Consider the following 19,652-nt stretch of genomic DNA (forward strand, 5'->3'; position numbering starts at 1 on the left):
GCCTGGTGCTCTTTTGCTGAATCAAAAAATACTCGCTTTTGCTTATGATGATCTGGTCCTTGGACAAACTATTCACAATGTAAGTAGACTGTAGCTTGCAAGCCTACCTTATTTTTCAGCATCATTAATAGTACTTTACCGGAATGTACAATAATATGAAAGAGGAGCTTCTAAGTGGAACTTCCTAATACTCACAGTTTGAAATGGTTTGGAATGGCTGATGAAATGTTAAGGTGTAACTCAGCACACTCACACAGAGGTACAAGATACCTCTGGCGAATCCTAAGGACTGCCCCAGTAAATTAGGTCCAACAATGAAAACGAATTTCAAGATTTGTTTCATTAATAAGAAAGTGTTACAATTAAGTTATGAGTCATACCACTTAAGTCCTAAAGCAAACAGAAAACAGAGCCAGTCAAGTTGAGGAGTAATGTTCATGGTTTAAAGCTTATAAGAGGTGAAAATAAAAATAAAATGAGATGTACATAGTTAACATCTCAGTGCCAACGTGCAGTAATACAACTGTTTTATCAGCATGAGAGCTGAATTGATCTCTATGCTAAGACAATATACATGCATTTACCTATTAAATACATATACATCTCATATAAATACACCCTCACAGGAAACACTGACTTTACATTAAATTGCCTTTTTTGAAAACAATTTTGCATTGAAGTACAATAAATTATAATTTGCTGTTGTACAACTTAAAATTCTTAAAACAGTTATTAGAGATGTTTACAAAGAGAATTATAGTAATGTACAAGAGCATTTCAATAAGAATTGGGTGAACAATGTTTAAAGTAAAAAGTTTTTATAACCAAGCTGTACGAACATTAGGGGGCTTAGGTCTTAGCAACAGGCCACTGGATTTGTCAAAAACTGCTCCTTCACTCTTACAACTGAGACCACTGGTAGCACTAGATGTCCTGGAAGCGCCTCCTGAAAATACACAAAAAATAAGAAATGATTTGAATTATTTAAACAAAATACATAAGTCATCATCTGATAAACTTCCTTTCCTAATTTTAAGTTCAGACTAAATGTTCCTTTCCTAACTCTCTCTTTTTTTGATCCTGAGGATATTACTAATTTTAGAGAGAGAGGAAGGAGGGGAGAGAGAATCATCGATCATTTGCCTCCTATATCAATCCCAACTGGGGGGGATTGAGCCTGCAACCTCTGGTATATGGGATGATATTTCAACTAACTAAGCCACACAGCCAGGGCCCACATGTTTTTAATAGTCTAATATAATTTTCAACCAGAAATGCACTTCCGAGTTCCCTGTGGAAGTTAAGAAATATACTACACTAGGGGATTTTGATTCAACAGATTTGGGCAGGAACAGATGTTTTAAATAAATGTTTTAAATGATTCAAGTGCAAAAAACCATATAACCATTAGAGGCCTGGTGCACAAATTCATGCATATGTGGGGTCCTGCCAGCCCACCCCGATTGGGGTCAATTGGGCTGGGCCGGCCAGGAGGAGGGGCCGTGGGTGGTTGGCCAGCCGGCCCCACCCCCTGGTCAAACTCCCAGCCAAGGGAACAATTTGCCTGTTAGCCTTTTATTATGTAGGATTATACATTTATTCAACAAAAAATGTACCACATTCAAGACCGAATACTTACTAAGCATGAGTTATTGGAACAGACCCCCATCCTAGTCACTATACCAAAGAAGTAATGCTTAGAGAATGAGTGAATGGAATTACTAGTCATTGGACTGTATAAGACTCACATGAGCACTGGGGAGTTGTGGCATGGTAAGTGGTTCCAACTTTGTTTTAGTACTGGCTTCTAATTTTTCCAGTTTAGAATGCATATATGAAGCAACAGCACAGACTTCTGTACAGAAAGATATCTGGCCCTCCTGTATGTCGCAGGCACTAGCACTATGGTCATTCTGCCTACATTCTCGGCAACACACCACTGGTCAGATGTGTGAATGACCACATAAAAAGCTTTAAGAAGGATTACATCTTATGACTCTACAGATCATTGATTTTTGGTTTTACTCAGTGAGGAAGACAGAGTACATACAAGGGCTGAAGATATTACCAATAATTCTTAACTGGCTGGGGAAATGTTTTAGTGACTTTTAAATAGCACATCTATTCATTTCTTCCTTTAATAAATATATTGAAGTTAAAAGTCTCTCTTCCGCCCTAACCGGTTTGGCTCAGTGGATAGAGCATCGGCCTGCAGACTCAAGGGTCCCAGGTTCGATTCTGGTCAAGGGCATGTACCTTGGTTGTGGGCACATCCCCAGTGGGGGGTGTGCAGGAGGCAGCTGATCAATGTTTCTCTCTCATCGATGTTTCTAACTCTCTATCCCTCTCCCTTCCTCTCTCTGTAAAAAAATCAATAAAAAATATATATTTTTTAAAAAAGTCTCTCTTCCATTATCTAAGAAAACTACTGATATTTTCAACTGTTTTTTTCTCCTGGTTTCCTTCCTATGCTGTCATTACCTGCTATAAATGAAACCTGAAATTAAGTGAACTAACACAAACAAAGCATGCCAGTGAAAATCATAAAGTGCATTTCAGAAGTCGGCATTTATCATGTCCTGGCCAGGTAGTTCAGGTGGTTAGAGCACTGTTCTGATATGCCAAGGTTGCAGGTTTGATCCCCAGTCAGGGCATATACAAGCATCAACCAATGAATGCATAAATAAGTAAAACAATAAATTGATGTTTCTCTCTCTCTCTCTCCCTCTAAAATCAATCAATAAATAAAAATAAATAAAACCCTATTGTAAGAAAAAAGACAAAAAGATACAAATAAGTACAAAATAATTGTGAATATGCTTACTTAATGAGCTATACTGGCTGAGAGTCGATCTTGCTCGTCTTAAGGATGGTGATGAGTTGAGATAACCCATATTGCGATGATAGTCCATTAGCTGTTCTGACCGTTTCATGCCAACTGTTGGTTTCACGGCTTCAAGTCTCTTCAATAAAGCCTTCATTTAAAGACAATCAATGTGAAAGGCATTGTTATATAAATACTAATATTTTTCCAAAAGGAAAACTATTTTTAGAACCTGAAATGGATGAAATTAAATAGAAAAGACTAAAGCACTGTTGACATATTTCAAATAATATTTTCAGGAGAACCTAAGGCAGTGATTCTCAACCTTCTGGCCCTTTAAATACAGTTCCTCATGTTGTGGCCCAACCATAAAATTATTTTCGTTGCTGCTTCATAACTGTCATGTTGCTACTGTTATGAATCGTCATGTAAATATCTGATATGCAGGATGGTCTTAGGCGACCCCTGTGAAAGGGTTGTTCGACCACCAAAGGGGTCGCGACCCACAGATTGAGAACCGCTGACCTAAGGGCTTTGACCTATCCTATAGCTAACCAAAGCCACTACGATTTTAACAACTGATCACAGGCACACCTCTTTCAGATCAGGCTACAATCTTAGAAAAGGTGCTGTAAGGTGAAATACATTGAAGCTGAGTTTCTCATAGAAATGACAAAATGGGAATAATAATGCTAGGAGCCCAGGAATGACCATAAGCTTATTAAAGCTACTATAAATCCTCTATCTGGTTATCCAGCAGTGGCTTTCTACCTGCTTTAAATTTCCAGTAATGACTCCAGGCTGACTAGGACATTGAAGAAAGGCCAAGGGGCAGGGCCCTCCCACTCCTAACTTCTACCGACCCAACAATGCTTTTTGAATTGTCTGTTTTATATACTGAAGATTCTGCATAAAATTAGTTTGAAAAAAGAAAAGTTTTTGATGTTAAGAAGTTTGAAAATCAACTACAACTATTAAAGAATATAAAGCTTTTTAAAGGTTATAAATCAACTAGCCAAGGCAACACAGTATCCAGTAACATAGTATAATAAGATTTAGCAGGAGTCTAATGTATAATGTTCTTAATTTTATTTTTCTTCTTCACAAATCAGGTGAAAGAGTTTCTTTTGTTTGCTTCTCCCAGGCATCATCGAGAAAGGAATGTTTAAGTAGACCAATGAATTCGGATTGATCCAGGGTTGTGTTTTATTATTCTTTTTATTGATTTAAACTTCCTCTGTAGCACATTGAACTTTATCTAAAAAGAGAATGCTGTTCTGCACCAAGATTCATATTGAAAAATCAGCCTCGTGTTCCATCACAGGACAAGTTTTCCTCTGCACAATGTTTTCCTTCTTCCTCAACTTAAGTTTTAATTGTGGTAAAATATACATAACATAAAATTTATCATTTAACCATTTTTAAACATACAGTTCAGTGGCATTTAGTACATGTACGTAATTGTGAACCATCACATTTCCAGAACTTTTTCTCAACTTGATGTTTTGTTAGCATCTTCGTCCCCTACTCCTCTATTCTGAGGTTCCGTCATCAATGCTCCTGAACAATCAATCCCAGAGAGCGGGGAGAGGGTGGTAGAACAAGTCAAAAGATTCAGGGGAAGAGCCGATTAGAAAAGGGTGAGGAGTTATGTGAATAAACGGAGCTTGGAGACAAATGGCAGAACACATGAAGAAGCAGAAAGATCAACTGAGAGAATGCAGCCTGCCAACGATTCTTTTTGCATGAAATGCCTTCCCCATTTTTAAGCCTTCAAAGGCTAGAAGAGTCAACTTCTCCAAAGCCTTTCCCACCTAGTGTTAGTGGTTCTCTTTGCTGAGCTGAGAGTTATGATTTAAACATGGTTCCATCTGTAAAGTCTATGGTCTTTTTGCCATAAGACTGGCTTTCTCTCCTTATAGACAAGAGAAGCTGTATAATTTAGGTAGCAAAAACTCCTAAGATTATATTTTCTCCTCTATTGTTTGTAGCTGCTCTGAGCTATGTAAGATACTGGAAGGAATATTAAAAATGTATAAAATACTGCCTTGTCATGTAATTTATAACTTAGTTGGGAAGATAATACCATTGCATGCCTAAGACATTTATAGCATAGTAAGCAACTTCCTATGTATCACATCATCAATGTATTTCACTGAGCAGAGCTACATCTGCTGTTTTATCTAATTATCCCATTACTACTCACTGAGTTGTAAGGAGTGGGATAGGCAGAAAACTTGATATTTTCAGTTACTTACAAATTTTATCTTTTTGCTGGTAAAAGTCTCAATATTTTTTTAATTAAACTCCTAATTTCCTAAATTTACTCTTTTGGTTAGATGAGCATTTTTCTTTTTATATCATCAAAATCAATTCTGAAATAATTTGTCAATAAGGCAAAAAGTAAACCCATTCTGTAGTCCTGAGATGTTGCTTATCAAGTTTACATGCAGAAACCTGGGGATATAAGAAACATGATTTGGCTCAGCTATCCAAATCATATGGAACCACACCATGTATTAGTCCGTGTGTTATAACTTAACAAGCTAACAAAAATTAAAGAAATGCTTTCAGACAGGTCTTGCTTGTGGAAACAATATCAAAACTATGAAGTACTGATTACAGTATAAACCCTAAAATCAAAAGTATACATACGTTTCAGTCTAGTCATCAATTTACAACTCCTGGGTAAAACTTAAAAATAATTCAAAATGTTCTAACACTTGTAATAGAGTGATTAATAAAATGTAAGTTACTTAGTCAGAAAGACCTGGATTTAAATCCTGGCTCTGCCACTGATTATATGACATTGGTCAAATGACTTAATAGGGATATTAACAATGAAATAAACCTCAAGCAATTTGGAGTAATAAGTGAGACAATGGGAATGAAGTGCTCAGAACAGTTCCTGGCATAGAGTAAGAACTTATGAATTGAAAAATGATAAGAATGGTTACTTATGTTCCAGTTTATGGTATACAAAATCTTAGAAATGCTACTGAAATCAGATTTTAATTATGAATCCCAAAATAGTTTGTCTAAATATATATTTTCTTAAATCTTGGAAACATTATTCTTTTTGGAAAGAAAAATAACTTAGCCTGAATGCTGTCTTCAGAGGCAGAAAGGTTAAAACAAATTAATGAATAAATAATGTGTTAATGATTTCTGTAGAGAAGAGTTGCTTTATTGTTTCTAAAGTGATAAAGCAAAGACCCTGAAGGACATTAGGGAGTAACAAGTATCCTATAGTCAGGAAAAATCAGGACCATTCTCCCTATTTTCTACAGATAGAGTCATACTTAGTTATCATTAGGTTTATTTCTCTTATGGGAGGGGACAACAGTCAACAAAGCAGAGAATATGGAAAGCCAGACTGAATGAGCTATGATTTTAAGATCTTAGAACAAAGGTACTGATTATTCAACTAATCAACACTCATACTAGATATGAGTGTGCTATAAATCTTCACTTTGTGACAATGTACCACCCTCCCTTTAACAGTTTCCCCATTTAAGAGGTCTAAAATTACTCCTCTAGACCAGAGCAGACAAAGAACAAAAGAAAAAGGATTTTATTTTTCACTTAATGTTTTTATTTTTATTAATTTAAGAGAAGAAGGGAGAGGGAGTGAGAGAGACAGAAACATCAATGATGAGAGAATCATTGATCGGCTGCCTCCTGCACATCCCCCACTGGGGATTGAGCCTGCAACCCAGGCATGTGCCCTTGACCGGAATCGAACCAGGGACCCTTCAGTCCACAGGCCGATACTCTATCCACTGAGCCAAACCGGCGAGGCCACTTAATGTTTTTAAGAACAGTCTGAATTTCTAAATTTATCCATGCACTACTTTTATTTTAACACTAGAACTCCCGAGTGGAAACATTATGGTCTACTTTATTGTCCACTTCTATTTCTCTGGATTTAAAATTAAAATAAATTAACTTCATTTGAGCTCTAGGCTCTAATTCTGATTCATTCCACCAGGAATATTACTTCTTTCCTCATCTTACTTCAATTACCGCCCCCCCCCTCTTCTTTCAAAGCTCAGGAAACTGACATACATTTAAAAGAATGAAATAATCTAATTTCTATCAGAGGGTAAAGTGAAACTATAAACTACCTTAATAACTCCCCTCTTCTCTGCTCTTTCATTAAAATCATCAATTTATACTATATTCAAATAAAGATAAGAAGATGCGGCTTAGTGCTTGCTTCGGCAGCACATATACTAAAATTGGAACGATACAGAGAAGATTAGCATGGCCCCTGCGCAAGGATGACACGCAAATTCGTGAAGCGTTCCATATTTTTAAAATGCAAGAGAAATTAAAGTTATTATAACAGTGGGAAGAAAAAAAAAAAGAAGATGCGGCTTAACAAGAATATTTCAAAGTTCATGAATTAAAAAAACGAGTCCCCTTTTTGGAAATAATAAAGTTCTAATATAATTGAGTATATAGCAAGCACGCCCTCTACTGGATAAACTTACTTTCTCTTTATTATTCCTTTATTTCCGTTGGTAATGAGGGGGGGGAAATAGTGATAAACAAATAAGAAATCAAAATTCATCAGAAAGACATTAACAGCATGCTTTTAACTCTAAAGCTCAGGACTCAATTGTATACCGTATTTCCCTTCTCTTTTTCTACCTTCTCTGCACAGTGGTACTTCTTTGTCTTGAATTGTATTAGTCTAAATACTGGAAGCTTATGGATTGCTAACAAGTGAAAATAAGAGTCCTGGAACAGAACTGCTTTAGTCATCAGGCCTGTCAGCCATATGAACTGATCTCCATCACAAGATGAGAGCAAATGAAGGAATACAAATCATAAAAATTATAAAGTAATGGATGCTGCTTGTGCAGTATATCTGACACAGAAATAACTATAAAAACGTGCGTGTACATGTCTTTTGACCATAAAAAGCCTACCACGCAGATTTAAAAGTATAACAGCTTAGCCCTGGACTGTGTGGCTCAGTTGGTTGGAGCATCATCCTGTGCATTGAATAAATGAGAAGACATACCATATTTCTGTATAGGAAGGTAATACTTTAAGAATGTCAACACTCTGCAATTAAAATGTAAATTTAACATTAATTCCAATAAAAACTTATAATAGATATTTTTAAATTTTGTTTTAGAGAATATCATTGTTTTGTAATTTAAATTCTTTATTGTTAAAGTATTACATATGTCTCCTTTTCTTTTTTTAAATTTTTTTTCATTAGTCATATTTACCAATGGTAAGGGCAGGGAGACAAAGAGAAATATTTAATAACATCCAATTTTTTTCATTAGTCATATTTACCAATGATAAGGGCAGGGAGACAAAGAGAAATATATTTTTTTTAAATATATTTTTTTATTGACTTTTTACAGAGAGGAAAGGAGAGAGATAGAGATAGTTAGAAACATCGATGAGAGAGAAACATCGACCAGCTGCCTCCTGCACATCCCCCACCGGGGAAGTGTGCGCAACCCAGGTACATGCCCTTGACCGGAATTGAACTTGGGACCTTTCAGTCCGCAGGCCGACGCTCTATCCACTGAGCCAAACCGGTTTCGGCAAAGAGAAATATTTAATAACATCCAACACATAGGGATTATGACTTGTACTTTTTAAAAAAATATATTTTATTGGTTTTTTACAGAGAGAAAGGGAGAGGGATAGTCAGAAACATTGATGAGAGAGAAACATCGATCAGCTGCCTCCTGAACATCCCAATTAGGGGATGTGCCTGCAACCAAGGCACATGCCCCTGACTGGAACCGAACCTGGGACCCTTCAGTCTGCAGGCTGACGCTCTATCCACTGAGTCAAACGGGCTAGGGCAATATGTCTCCTTTTCTTATAACAGAGGCCCAGTGCATGAATTTGTGCATGGGTGGGGTTCCTTAGCCTGGCCGGCAATTGGGGCCGATTGGGGCCATCTTGCCCAGTCCTGATCGGGGCCAGAGGCTAAACTCCCATGGCCCCTCCCCCTGCTGGCCAGCCCAGTTGGGGCCATCAGGGTTGGCTGGCTGGCGGGAGGGACCACCGGAAGTTGGCCAGCCAGTGGGAAGAACCGTGGGAGGTTGGGTGTGGGAATGCACGGATCACCAGGGGGCAGCTGCTGCACTGAGTGTCTGACCCCTGGTGGTCAGTGTGCATCATAGTGACTGGTCGACCGGTTCTTGGGTCGTAATGGTCACTTAGGCTTTTATATATATGGAATAGATTTTTTTAATGAAAAAATAATAAATCATTATGAAGGATAAATGCAAAGGAACAGACAAGTTTTTGGAAGATATAGAATTAGCTTCAAATTGCTACAATGATGTGCAGAAAACTACCACCTAACCTACTATCCATTAACCTCATATCAACTTGCTTTGTTGCTATCTACTCCTTGCTACATGCAGAGTAACTCTCCTGAAGGATTTAAGACTCTACTAGTATTACAATTTCAGGTAAGTATATAGAAAAATAGGACTGTACTGATGATGAAATATGAGGGTGAATTTTGGAAACTGTTTTAGTAATTGTTAATAAAAGCTTTATCAATTATTTTAAGTTTGAATTTATGTGCTCATTAAAGATTTAATTTTAGTTTAAAACACTATCTGGGTTTAGAATCTTGGCTCAATCACTTACTCACTCTGTGTCCCTGGGCTCATTATTTAACACCTCTAAGTCTCAGTTATTTAATTGTAAGATGTGGATAAAAACAGTATCTACCTGAAAGAATTATTGTCAGGATTCAATAAGCTAATATTTGGAAGATACTAAGAACAATGTCTGGCCCGGCCGGTGTTTCTCAGTATTTGAGCACTGACATATGAACCACTAGGTCACAGTTTGATTCTGGTCAGGGCACATGTCCTGTGTGGGGCATGCAGGAGGGAGCCAATCAATGATTCTCTCCCATCATTGATGTTTCTGTGTCTCTCTCCCTTTCTCTATGAAATCAATAAAAATATATTAAAAAAAGAACAATGCCTGGCATTTAGTAAGAGCTCAGTAAATATCAGCAATTATTATGAACTGAATTTTATAAAGAAAATAATTGAGGGTGAGGGCAGGACTGGGGGAGTGGGGGGACAACGGGGGAATAAGGACACATTTATAATACCTTAATGAATAAAGAAAAAAATCATAAAAAAAGAAAAGAAAATCATATGCTACGAGTAAGTTTTTAATGAGAAGATTTGCAACAGTCCCCACATATATTTCTTAGAACATCAAAGTATCACTATATTTTTTAATGATAATGACTTTCATACATTCAAGTAGCAGACCACAAAATTTGACCTCTTTGAGAACATATTTATTCTTTAAAACTAGAGGGCTGGTGCACAGAATTTGTGCAGAGGCAGGGAGTGTGCCCCTTAGCCTGGTCTGTGCCTTCTTGCAATCCGGGACCCCTTGGGTAGGGTCCCTAGACCTGGCCAGCAATCAGGGCCTATCAGGGCTTTCCTTCTCCTGGCTGCCGGCAGCTGGCCCCGCCCCCGCTGCTGCCACTGCTTGCCATCTGTGCCTCCCTCTATGGACGACAGGTGGCCACCAGTGGCCTCCTTCTGCTGGGGACAGGTGTGAGGTGCAATGGCTTGGCTAGCCTAGGCCTCCCTCTGCGGGGCAATAGCTGGCCGGCTGCCTACCTGCCACAGAGTTGCCGCCAATGGCCCTGGCCTCCCTCTTTCTTTGCTGGGGGATGGGGCTATCTCTGTAAGGGGCCGCCTGCCTACTTGATCACCCCTAACTGCTCACCTGCCTGCCTGATCACCCCTAACTGCTTGCTGGGGGGCAGGGCCAGCTCTGCAAGGAGCCATCTGCCTACCTGATTGCCCCTATCTGCTGGCCTGCCTACCTGATCGCCCTAACCACTTGCCTGCCTACCTGATTACTCCTAAACACTGGTCTGCCTACCTGATCACCCCTAACCACTCTGCCTGCCTGCCAGGTCGTTTGGACGGTCATTCTGCTGTTCAGTTGTTCGGTCAATTTGCATATTATGCTTTTATTATTATAGATTACTAGAGGCCTGTTGCACAAAAAGAATCGTGCAATAGGCCTTCCCTTCCCCTGGCTGCCGGCACCGGTTTTCCTCTGGCACAAGGGACCCAGGCCTTCGCTCCGGCTGGAGCCACCTTCAGTCTTTGCTGCTCCAGCTGGAGCCGCCTTCAAGCCCTCGCTGCTCCAACCAGAGCAACCTTTAGTCTTCACTCCGCTGCTTTGCGCCTACGTATGCAAATTAACCGTCGTCTTTGTTGGCGGTTAATTTGCAGATCTCGCCGATTAGCCAATGGGAGGCTTAGTGAAGGTACGGTCAATTACCATGTTTGTCTATTATTAGACAGGATTATAGATAAGTGATATATAAATTGTGTTAGCTTTTAGGCATACAGTAAAGTGAAATAGATGATCGCTTACGGGGCAATTGATGGCCAGCCATTCACACCCGCCACAGCGCCGCTGGCCTGGGCCTCTCCCTCTGTGGGGCGATCAATTGCGGGGCCCCCAGATCGATCACCCCACAGAGGGAGGCCCTGCCCACCTGCCGCAGCGCTGTCAGCAGGGTGGGCTGGGGCTCCATGATCAATTCCGTGCAGAGGGTGGCCTGGGCCTCCCTCTTTGGGGTGATCATGGAGCCCCCTGCCCCACCAAATGCCCCACTGACCTAGGCCTCCCTCTGAGGGGCAATCGTGGGGAGATGATGGGGTCCCCCAACCAATCACATCACACCCGCCTTGGCTGGCCTGGCACCAGTGCGTGTCATAGTGTGGTCCTCTGGAAGGTCGTTTGGACGGTCATTCTGCTGTTCAGTTGTTCGGTCAATTTGCATATTATGCTTTTATTATTATAGATTACTAGAGGCCTGTTGCACAAAAAGAATCGTGCAATAGGCCTTCCCTTCCCCTGGCTGCCGGCACCGGTGTTCCTCTGGCACAAGGGACCCAGGCCTTCGCTCCGGCTGGAGCCACCTTCAGTCTTTGCTGCTCCAGCTGGAGCCGCCTTCAAGCCCTCGCTGCTCCAACCAGAGCAACCTTTAGTCTTCACTCCGCTGCTTTGCGCCTACGTATGCAAATTAACCGTCGTCTTTGTTGGCGGTTAATTTGCAGATCTCGCTGATTAGCCAATGGGAGGCGTAGTGAAGGTACGGTCAATTACCATGTTTGTCTATTATTAGACAGGATTATAGATAAGTGATATATAAATTGTGTTAGCTTTTAGGCATACAGTAAAGTGAAATAGATTAAGCTAGTGACTGAATACTTCACAGAGGATATATACATACTAGAGGCCCAGTGCATGAAATTTGTGTGCTGGTACGGTTCCTAGCAGCTGCCAGCTGCTGCTCCCTCCTCTACCCTTCCCCAGCCGCCTGCTGCTGCCACTGCTGCCACCACTGGCCGGGGCCTCCCTCCCTTCCTCCGGCCAGCCCCGCCTCCTGGTCAAATTCCCGAACCACCTCCTGGTCAAGGGGACAATTTGCATACTACGTTTTTATTATATAGGATGACCCTTGGATATCATTTCCTGTACTACTGTAGTGATTTAACAGATCTAGTCAATAGTTAATGGAGGTTTCAGTATTTTCATTTAAGGTTCCCTTAAAATATGGGTTGCTGAAAAAAAGCTACACATTGTACCTTACAGGCTCATAGTTCATCATGCATTTCATGCCAAACACATCTAAATCTATTTTTATATAATTAAGTTTAAATATTGGGCTGTCTTTGGGTTTCCGGCAAGTTGGGTTTAAAAAATAATACAAATGCATTTCCTTGATGACTAAAAAATTTTTTACTTACCAAATTTTCTCTTTCAATCCTTTGTTGTTCTTTCTGTCTGTTGACAGCACTGTGATATAACTTAGGGGGATGACTAAATCTTCTAGGAATCATATTTCTGCTTCCTGGTTTTTCAGCCTGTCTTGACAGTTCTTTCAAAAGCCTCTGATTTTCCCGATCAATCTGTCTCACCTCCTCTCTTGTGAAAGAGTAGTTTCTCCTAGGTGCTGCTGAAGGCTGATCTAAGTGATGTTTCTCTGGTCTCTTTTTATCCAATTCCAGAAAAGCTACAGAAATGAACAATAGAAGGAAAAATGGCTAAAGAAAGTAGCATGAAATACGATGGTATTTGCTTTAATTCTTAAAAGTAAAACTAAATTTATTCATGAAAAGACATAGATGAAATAATGTTAATGACATTGTGGGCCTCGATCACAGGGCTAGCGACCCTACCTATGCACGATTTTCATGCACCAGGACTCTAGTTAATAAATAATACAAAGATAAACTCTGTGTTTTGCATACTCACACTATAAACCTACTTTTTCCCCCACCTGTACATACACCTATCCTATATAATAAAAGCCTAGATGGCGTCACACGATACACTCATGTGATGTTGTCACAAGATGGCCACCACAAGATGGCTGACAGGGGAGGGCAGTTGGGGGCAAACAGGCTGGCGGTGGAAGGCAGTTGGGGGCAATCGGGCTGGCAGGGGAAGGGAGTTGGGGGTGATCGGGCCAGCAGAGGAGCAGTTAGGGGGCAATCAGGCTGGCAGCCAGAAGCGGTGAGGGGCAATAGGCAGGCAGGCAAGCGGTTAGGAGCCAGCAGTCCTGGATTGTGAGAGGGATGTCCAACTGCCAGCAGGGGGATATGCAAGGGGTCCCAGATTGGAGAGGGTGCAGGCCGGGCTGAGGGACACCCCTCTTCCGTGCACAAATTTTGTGCACTGGGCCTCTAGTATTGTATAAAAAGTTTGTAACCAAGAAAAATATTTTGCATACTGATTATCACATAAAAGTTTCTAAAACTATTAAGCTTGCTAAATGTTTCAGTTTAAGTCAGTACTAAAATGAATATATTATATCAGATCAGTAATATACTGGCACATTTATTATGTTTTTTACAATATTTTTTAAAAGTAAGCCTTATTTGTTTTTACTTGAGTACCTTTGTTAACTCTTTTACTGTCTTAGCATTTTGTACTATAAGAGGAAGAGGCATTTTTAACCCTCATCTGAAAATGTGACTGGTACAGAAAATTTAAAACATTTGAGCAACGTCCCAAAAACTGTATGTTTAGCTCCCTACATTTAACCATAGACAATCAAAGATTACAGAAACTTAAAATAAATTTTATTAACAGTGATTTCCTGATATAAAATGGTGAAATTAATGGTTGGTAATTTGTTGAAAACCAAATGACAAAACCTAAATGAGAACATTTAGAAAGATATAGATGGGCTGAACATAATTATCTTGCTTCTAAGAAATGCCCATTTTGTAGAATTTAATAAGGTTTCTATATTAATTTAGCCATAAATGAAAGCCTTTAAAATTAAATTCTAAACAAAATTAAAAGTAAACCTTTTATCTAATGGCATTTTTAAAAAGTTTTAAAAAGTAAAATAAGGCAATAGCTATAAATAAATTAATTATATAAAGGACACTTAACCTAATTCACTTTAAAAATTAGCATTCTAACTGATGGAAAAGTATATGGATGGAGTACTTATATACTGAATCCAGGTATCACTATTATGTTTTTCTAAAGTGGCTATATGCTCAAGTATGAAGCAACTTTAAATATAGGGGTGGGTTTACAGTATAATACAATTAATAAGTAATAATACCAGAATAAACTATCTCATGTCCTCACAACTGTGGACCTACTTTTGTCCACCCCTTATATGCTCCATTGGTTTTTCCGATTAAGATCTAATTTTATTTTTTTAACTTGAATAAACTTTCAAGGATGTAGAGGGCGCCTGGGAAAGGCCCCTGAGCTGACTGTCATCTGAATCCAGAAGTGCCCATTAGAGCCATGCTTTGGAAACATACCTTGCCAGAGGCAGGTGTGTTGTCAGCCTGACCTTCAGCTCAGGTGCCAGGGGCTGGGTTTCATTATCTAAATCCAGCCAAGCACCAGGAACAATCACCATTATCTGGGCCCACCTGGAAGTGACGATTACAAAGAAGCCACAAGAATGCACATAATCTCTTCTGTCTTGGGCTTTAAGTAGAACTTCCTGATATTTTGCTGTATAAAATAAACGCACTATATCTACTCTGGGTCACTGTCTCTCCATCAGAGGACAGCTGCCCCACCTGTCCCCAGCTTTTTCCTTCTATCTCTGTGTCTGTCTCTTTCTTTCATTTTCTCAATCCCCAGACGTCCCTACTCAGGAACCAGACCGCTCTCTAGCTGTGCTGGACACAGAAAAGAGAGATATTTATACAGGGATACAAATATTTATATAAATATATACATATTTAAATTCACGTATTTATGAAACACTGTTTTTCTCTCATCCCCAGCTTTTTCCTTCTATCTCCGTGTCTGTCTCTTTCTTTCATTTTCTCAATCCCCAGACGTCCCTACTCAGGAACCAGACCGCTCTCTAGCTGCGCTGGACACAGAAAAGAGAGATATTTATACAGGGATACAAATATTTATATAAATATATACATATTTAAATTCACGTATTTATGAAACACTGTTTTTCTCTAACTTTCTTCAATGAAAGAATTTTTAAAAAATCCTCATCCCAGGATATTTTTCCACTGCTGTGTTTAGAGAGTGGAAGGGAGGAAGGAGAAGGAGAGGAAGAGAAAGAAACATTGATGAGAGAGAAACATGGATGTGAGAGAAAGACATCGATCAGTTGCCTCCTGCACGCTCCTGGGTTGGAGCCTGCAACCAAGATATGCGCCCTTGACTGGGACTCAAACCCGCAATCCTTCTGTCTGCAGGCCAATACTCTAACCATTGGGAAACCTGGCTAGGGCTTCAATAAAAGTTTTGTTCAAACTTGTTACAGTATTTCAATACGTGTCCATGATCACTAGAGCCTTTTCTTAAATTATGTAATTTCATTTACTAGAAGTATCAGCTTTACTTTCGCCTAAGCTGAGATACAGACAGCATTTAAAAACTTTGTGTAACGTTACCACTGAAAATTTTATCTCAAGCCATATTAAGACCTTATTCATATAATAGCTCTTAAAAAAAGAACTGTCCTGTAGGCATATTCATGATCCTTATTAAAAAAATGGTATTTGCTTTTTAAAGTGATTTTTTATAAACTTTTAAAAAAAATACAAACTTATAAATTGACAGGTCACATTTCGAGAAATAATAAAATTTACTAAATTTCTTTGTCTTCTTTGTGAACAAGTTGTCAGGTGATAAATTCGGTGACATTTTCCCAGTCCCAGTCCTCTGAATCTGGCAGGCTTGTGACTATGTAGACCAGGGGTGGGCAAACTTTTTGACTCGAGGGCCGGAACAAAAGCATGGATGGAGTGTTTGTGTGAACTAATACATGTTAACACCGCTGCTGGTGAAGGATCGGAGGGGAGAGCAAGAGAACCCTCCGCTCTTTTGACTCCGCGGGCCGGATAGAACAGCCGAACGGGCCGTATCCGGCCCGTGGGCAGTGGTTTGCCCACGGCTGATGTAGACCAATATGATACAGCCTAATTGTGTCTTAGGAGATGCAGCCCCCACCCCGCAACCCCACCCTGCTCCCTGGAATATTTGTCCTTGGACCTGAGCCACCCTATATGTCTGACTGCCCTGAGCTCAGCTGCCAGGCTGTGAGGCAATCAAACCACATAGAGGGCCACTATGACCCTAGTCTTTGAGTCATCCTAGGTTGCTGCTTTATACATCTAAGTTTTGTGATTTGTTATCAGAGCAGCAGTAACTAATACAAAATTTGGTACCAGGAACCGGGGTACTACTCTAACAAAAATCTACATTAGAGGGCACTGGCTGAAACCAGGTGACAAGTAGAGCTGGAAGGGCCTAGAAGGGATTGCTAAAGGGGATGAAATGGCAGAATTTTAGGAATTCTGTTGGCTATTTGACTAGGTACCCACTGCCATTGGTGGACTGGGCTAAGCAGATCTCCACACAGAATGTTGAAAGTATCAGTGATTTATTTTATCCACAATAATCAGAGGATAGAGAGATAAGACTAAAAAACGAACCGGTCAGTTTACAAGCAAAATTTAGAGAGAATATAAAAAAGCCAGAACTTATGTGATTCAAAATATACTTTTCCTTTCTACTTCTTCCTGGCAGAAGATTCTCAAAGGACTCAGAGGTACAGGAAACTGAGGAACCACGTCTGAGCAGACTGCGCTGCACTTGGACCTGTTTTAGACCCTGGATTTCAAGGCTGGGGAAATCTTTCGAAAGGAGAAATGTATTTTTGCGTTTGGGAGAAGTAGGTAAAAATTATATGGACAGAGGATGGACTGAAGAGGTGGTTTTAAAACATGTCCATAAGGTATTTGACATTCTTAAGAGGGAGGGTCTATGTCTTACTCTCAAATTTGGGAAGGTCCATTACCATTTACATCAATAGAATATGGAAGAAATGAAGCTATGTGACTTCTGCGGCTAGGTCATAAAAGGCGATGAGGTTTCCATCTTGTTTCCCGGAACACCAGGTGAGAAGTCCAACCACCCTGACGCTGCCATCTGTGAGGAAGCCAAGCAACACAGAGGGCACACGTGGGCCCTCTGCTCAGCAGGCCTGTTCACGCCATCCCAAACCCACACCTAACATGTGAGTGAAGAGCTCTCAGATTCTAGTCCCCTGCCTTTAAGTCTCTAAGCATTGGGGTAATTCATTATATAGGAATAGCCACTGATATGCCACCACTTTAAAAAAAATGTATGACAAATACCTGTGGACCAAGTATAGTCCACAAGCAGGCAGTTTACTTTTGGGGGGGGGGGGAGGGGTGTCTAATTGCTCTATTAATGATTATGGTTTTGTCAATTTCATCATTGGGTTCTGTTTTGCTTTTATCACACATTGCACATTAATGGCTCTTAAATCTTTTTGGTGAATTTGGTCAGTTTATTAATGTCTAACACTCCTTGTCCCTTTTAGTGCTAAACTCCACTACACACATGTGACAGAAGAGTATAAAAAGCAAATCATGTCAGTATTATTAGCGAAGAGAGTTTTGTCCTTGCCACTCTAAATTCACCGGGCTTCACTTTTAACTCTGCTTCAAGTAGTATGTTCTTCAACTGTGAGTCTGGTGCTTCTCTTGATTTTAGATTTTCTCAAATGTTTGGTAACACTTAGTAGTGTGTTGAGGACATCTAAGATGTCCTCACCTACTAGAATCCTGTTCACTGCAGCCTGCCAGTAAAGAGACAAAACATGTTGCCAGGGAGGATGTGCTAGTAGCTAATCGCAGTACAGAACCACCCACAGTTTTGCTTTCTTCAGTTTCAGTTATCTGTGGAAAACTGTGGCTCAAAAATATTAAATGGAAAATTCCAGAAATAAACTATTCGTAAGTTTTATATTGTGTGCCATTCTGAATAGCACAATGACACCTCATGCTGTCCCACCTGGGATGCGAACCACCCCTTTGTCCAGCATATCCATGCTGTATCCACCACCCACCCTTAGTCACTTATTAGCTGTCTGGGTTATCAGATCAACTGTGGCAGTGGTGCCGTGCTTGTGTTCAAGTAACCCTTATTTTACTTAATAATGCCCCTCAAGCCCTTCACGTTACTTTTTATCAATGTATATGTTCTATTTTATTATTGTTGTTGTTAATCTAATACTATGCCTAATTTATATATTAACTTTATCACAGGTATGTACATATAGGGAAATAACATAGTATATATAGGGTTCAGTACAATCCCATTTCAGGCATCCATATGGTGTCTTGGAATGTATTCCCTGAGGATGAGAGGGGACTACTGTATGGGCATCCTCTTCCTTATCGAGTACAACAGGGTCAGTATCTTCCTCTTAAATAAGGCAGTTTGCTTCATTCCCTCCTATGTTGTTATCAGTTTAGCAGTAAGTTTACCCAGTTTCTTTGTTCAATGCTTCCTTAATCCCATTTCTTTCTCTTACAATAATTTTTCTTCCCAGGATACATATCTATTTCATACAGAATCTATGCAGTAAAATTTGTGGAGCATTTCTAAATTGTCTCTATTTTGCCCTACAGATTCTTCCTAAACTGACCTAATTTTACCTATACCAAGTATTTGAAACATATCTTCTAATCTAGTCATGCCAACTTCTTCACTGTTCTTTAAATATGTGAGATTCATGCCATAACCCAATGCCTAAACTTCTACATACTCTACTACTCTACCTTTTAATGCTCTTTCTGCCTATTCAGGGATTTACAGCTCAAGGTCAAAGAACTAATTCCAACCATACCCTTTTTTGCTATGTACCTAGCAAAGGCTGGCTTGGGGCAGAGGTGGGAAGTCTCCCAAATCAGCCACCCAATTGACTTAAGAGGCTAAATATTCAGAAATTCTAATAAATTCTTTCAAGGTTTACTTTCATGTTAGATGTCTAATAATGTTAGTCTACACTAAACTTCCATATATATAATATATATATACATATACAAATACATATACATGTATATGTATATGTACGTATGTATATGTATATATATATATATGCTTGTGTTTGTTCCATTTTTTGTTAATCCTCACCCAAGGATATTTTTCCATTGATTTTTAGAAAGTGGAAGGGAGGAGAAGAGACAGAGAGAAACATCGATGTGATCAATTGGTTGCCACCCACACACGCCCCAACCAGGGCCAGGGATTGAGCAAATTGTGCCTGCAAGGACTACCTGCAACCGAGGCACATGCCCTTGACTGGAATCGGACCCAGGACCCTTCAGTCCTCAGGCAAATGCTCTATCCACTGAGCCAAACTGGCTAGGGCTACAGATCATGTTTTTGTTGTCATATCTAAGAACTCTTAAGCAAGTCCTAGATCCCAAAGACCCTATCCTTTGTTTAATTC

The 19,652-nt window shown here is 39.8% G+C and overlaps 1 protein-coding gene across 1 annotated transcript in view; it reads right to left on the minus strand.

Moving 5' to 3' along the window:
• Positions 1–424: 424 nt before the first annotated feature.
• CFAP97 (cilia and flagella associated protein 97) overlaps positions 425–19,652 on the minus strand; it is a 23,241-nt gene continuing 4,013 nt past the window's right edge. Inside the window, 3 exon segments of the mRNA XM_006772672.2 lie at positions 425–946; positions 2,825–2,975; positions 12,625–12,890. Of these exon segments, the coding sequence (XP_006772735.1) occupies positions 819–946; positions 2,825–2,975; positions 12,625–12,890 (545 nt within the window). The 3' untranslated portion in view covers positions 425–818.

The sequence above is a fragment of the Myotis davidii genome, unplaced genomic scaffold (genome assembly GCF_000327345.1).
Source record: "Myotis davidii unplaced genomic scaffold, ASM32734v1 scaffold184, whole genome shotgun sequence".
Classification (NCBI taxonomy): Eukaryota; Metazoa; Chordata; class Mammalia; order Chiroptera; family Vespertilionidae; genus Myotis; species Myotis davidii.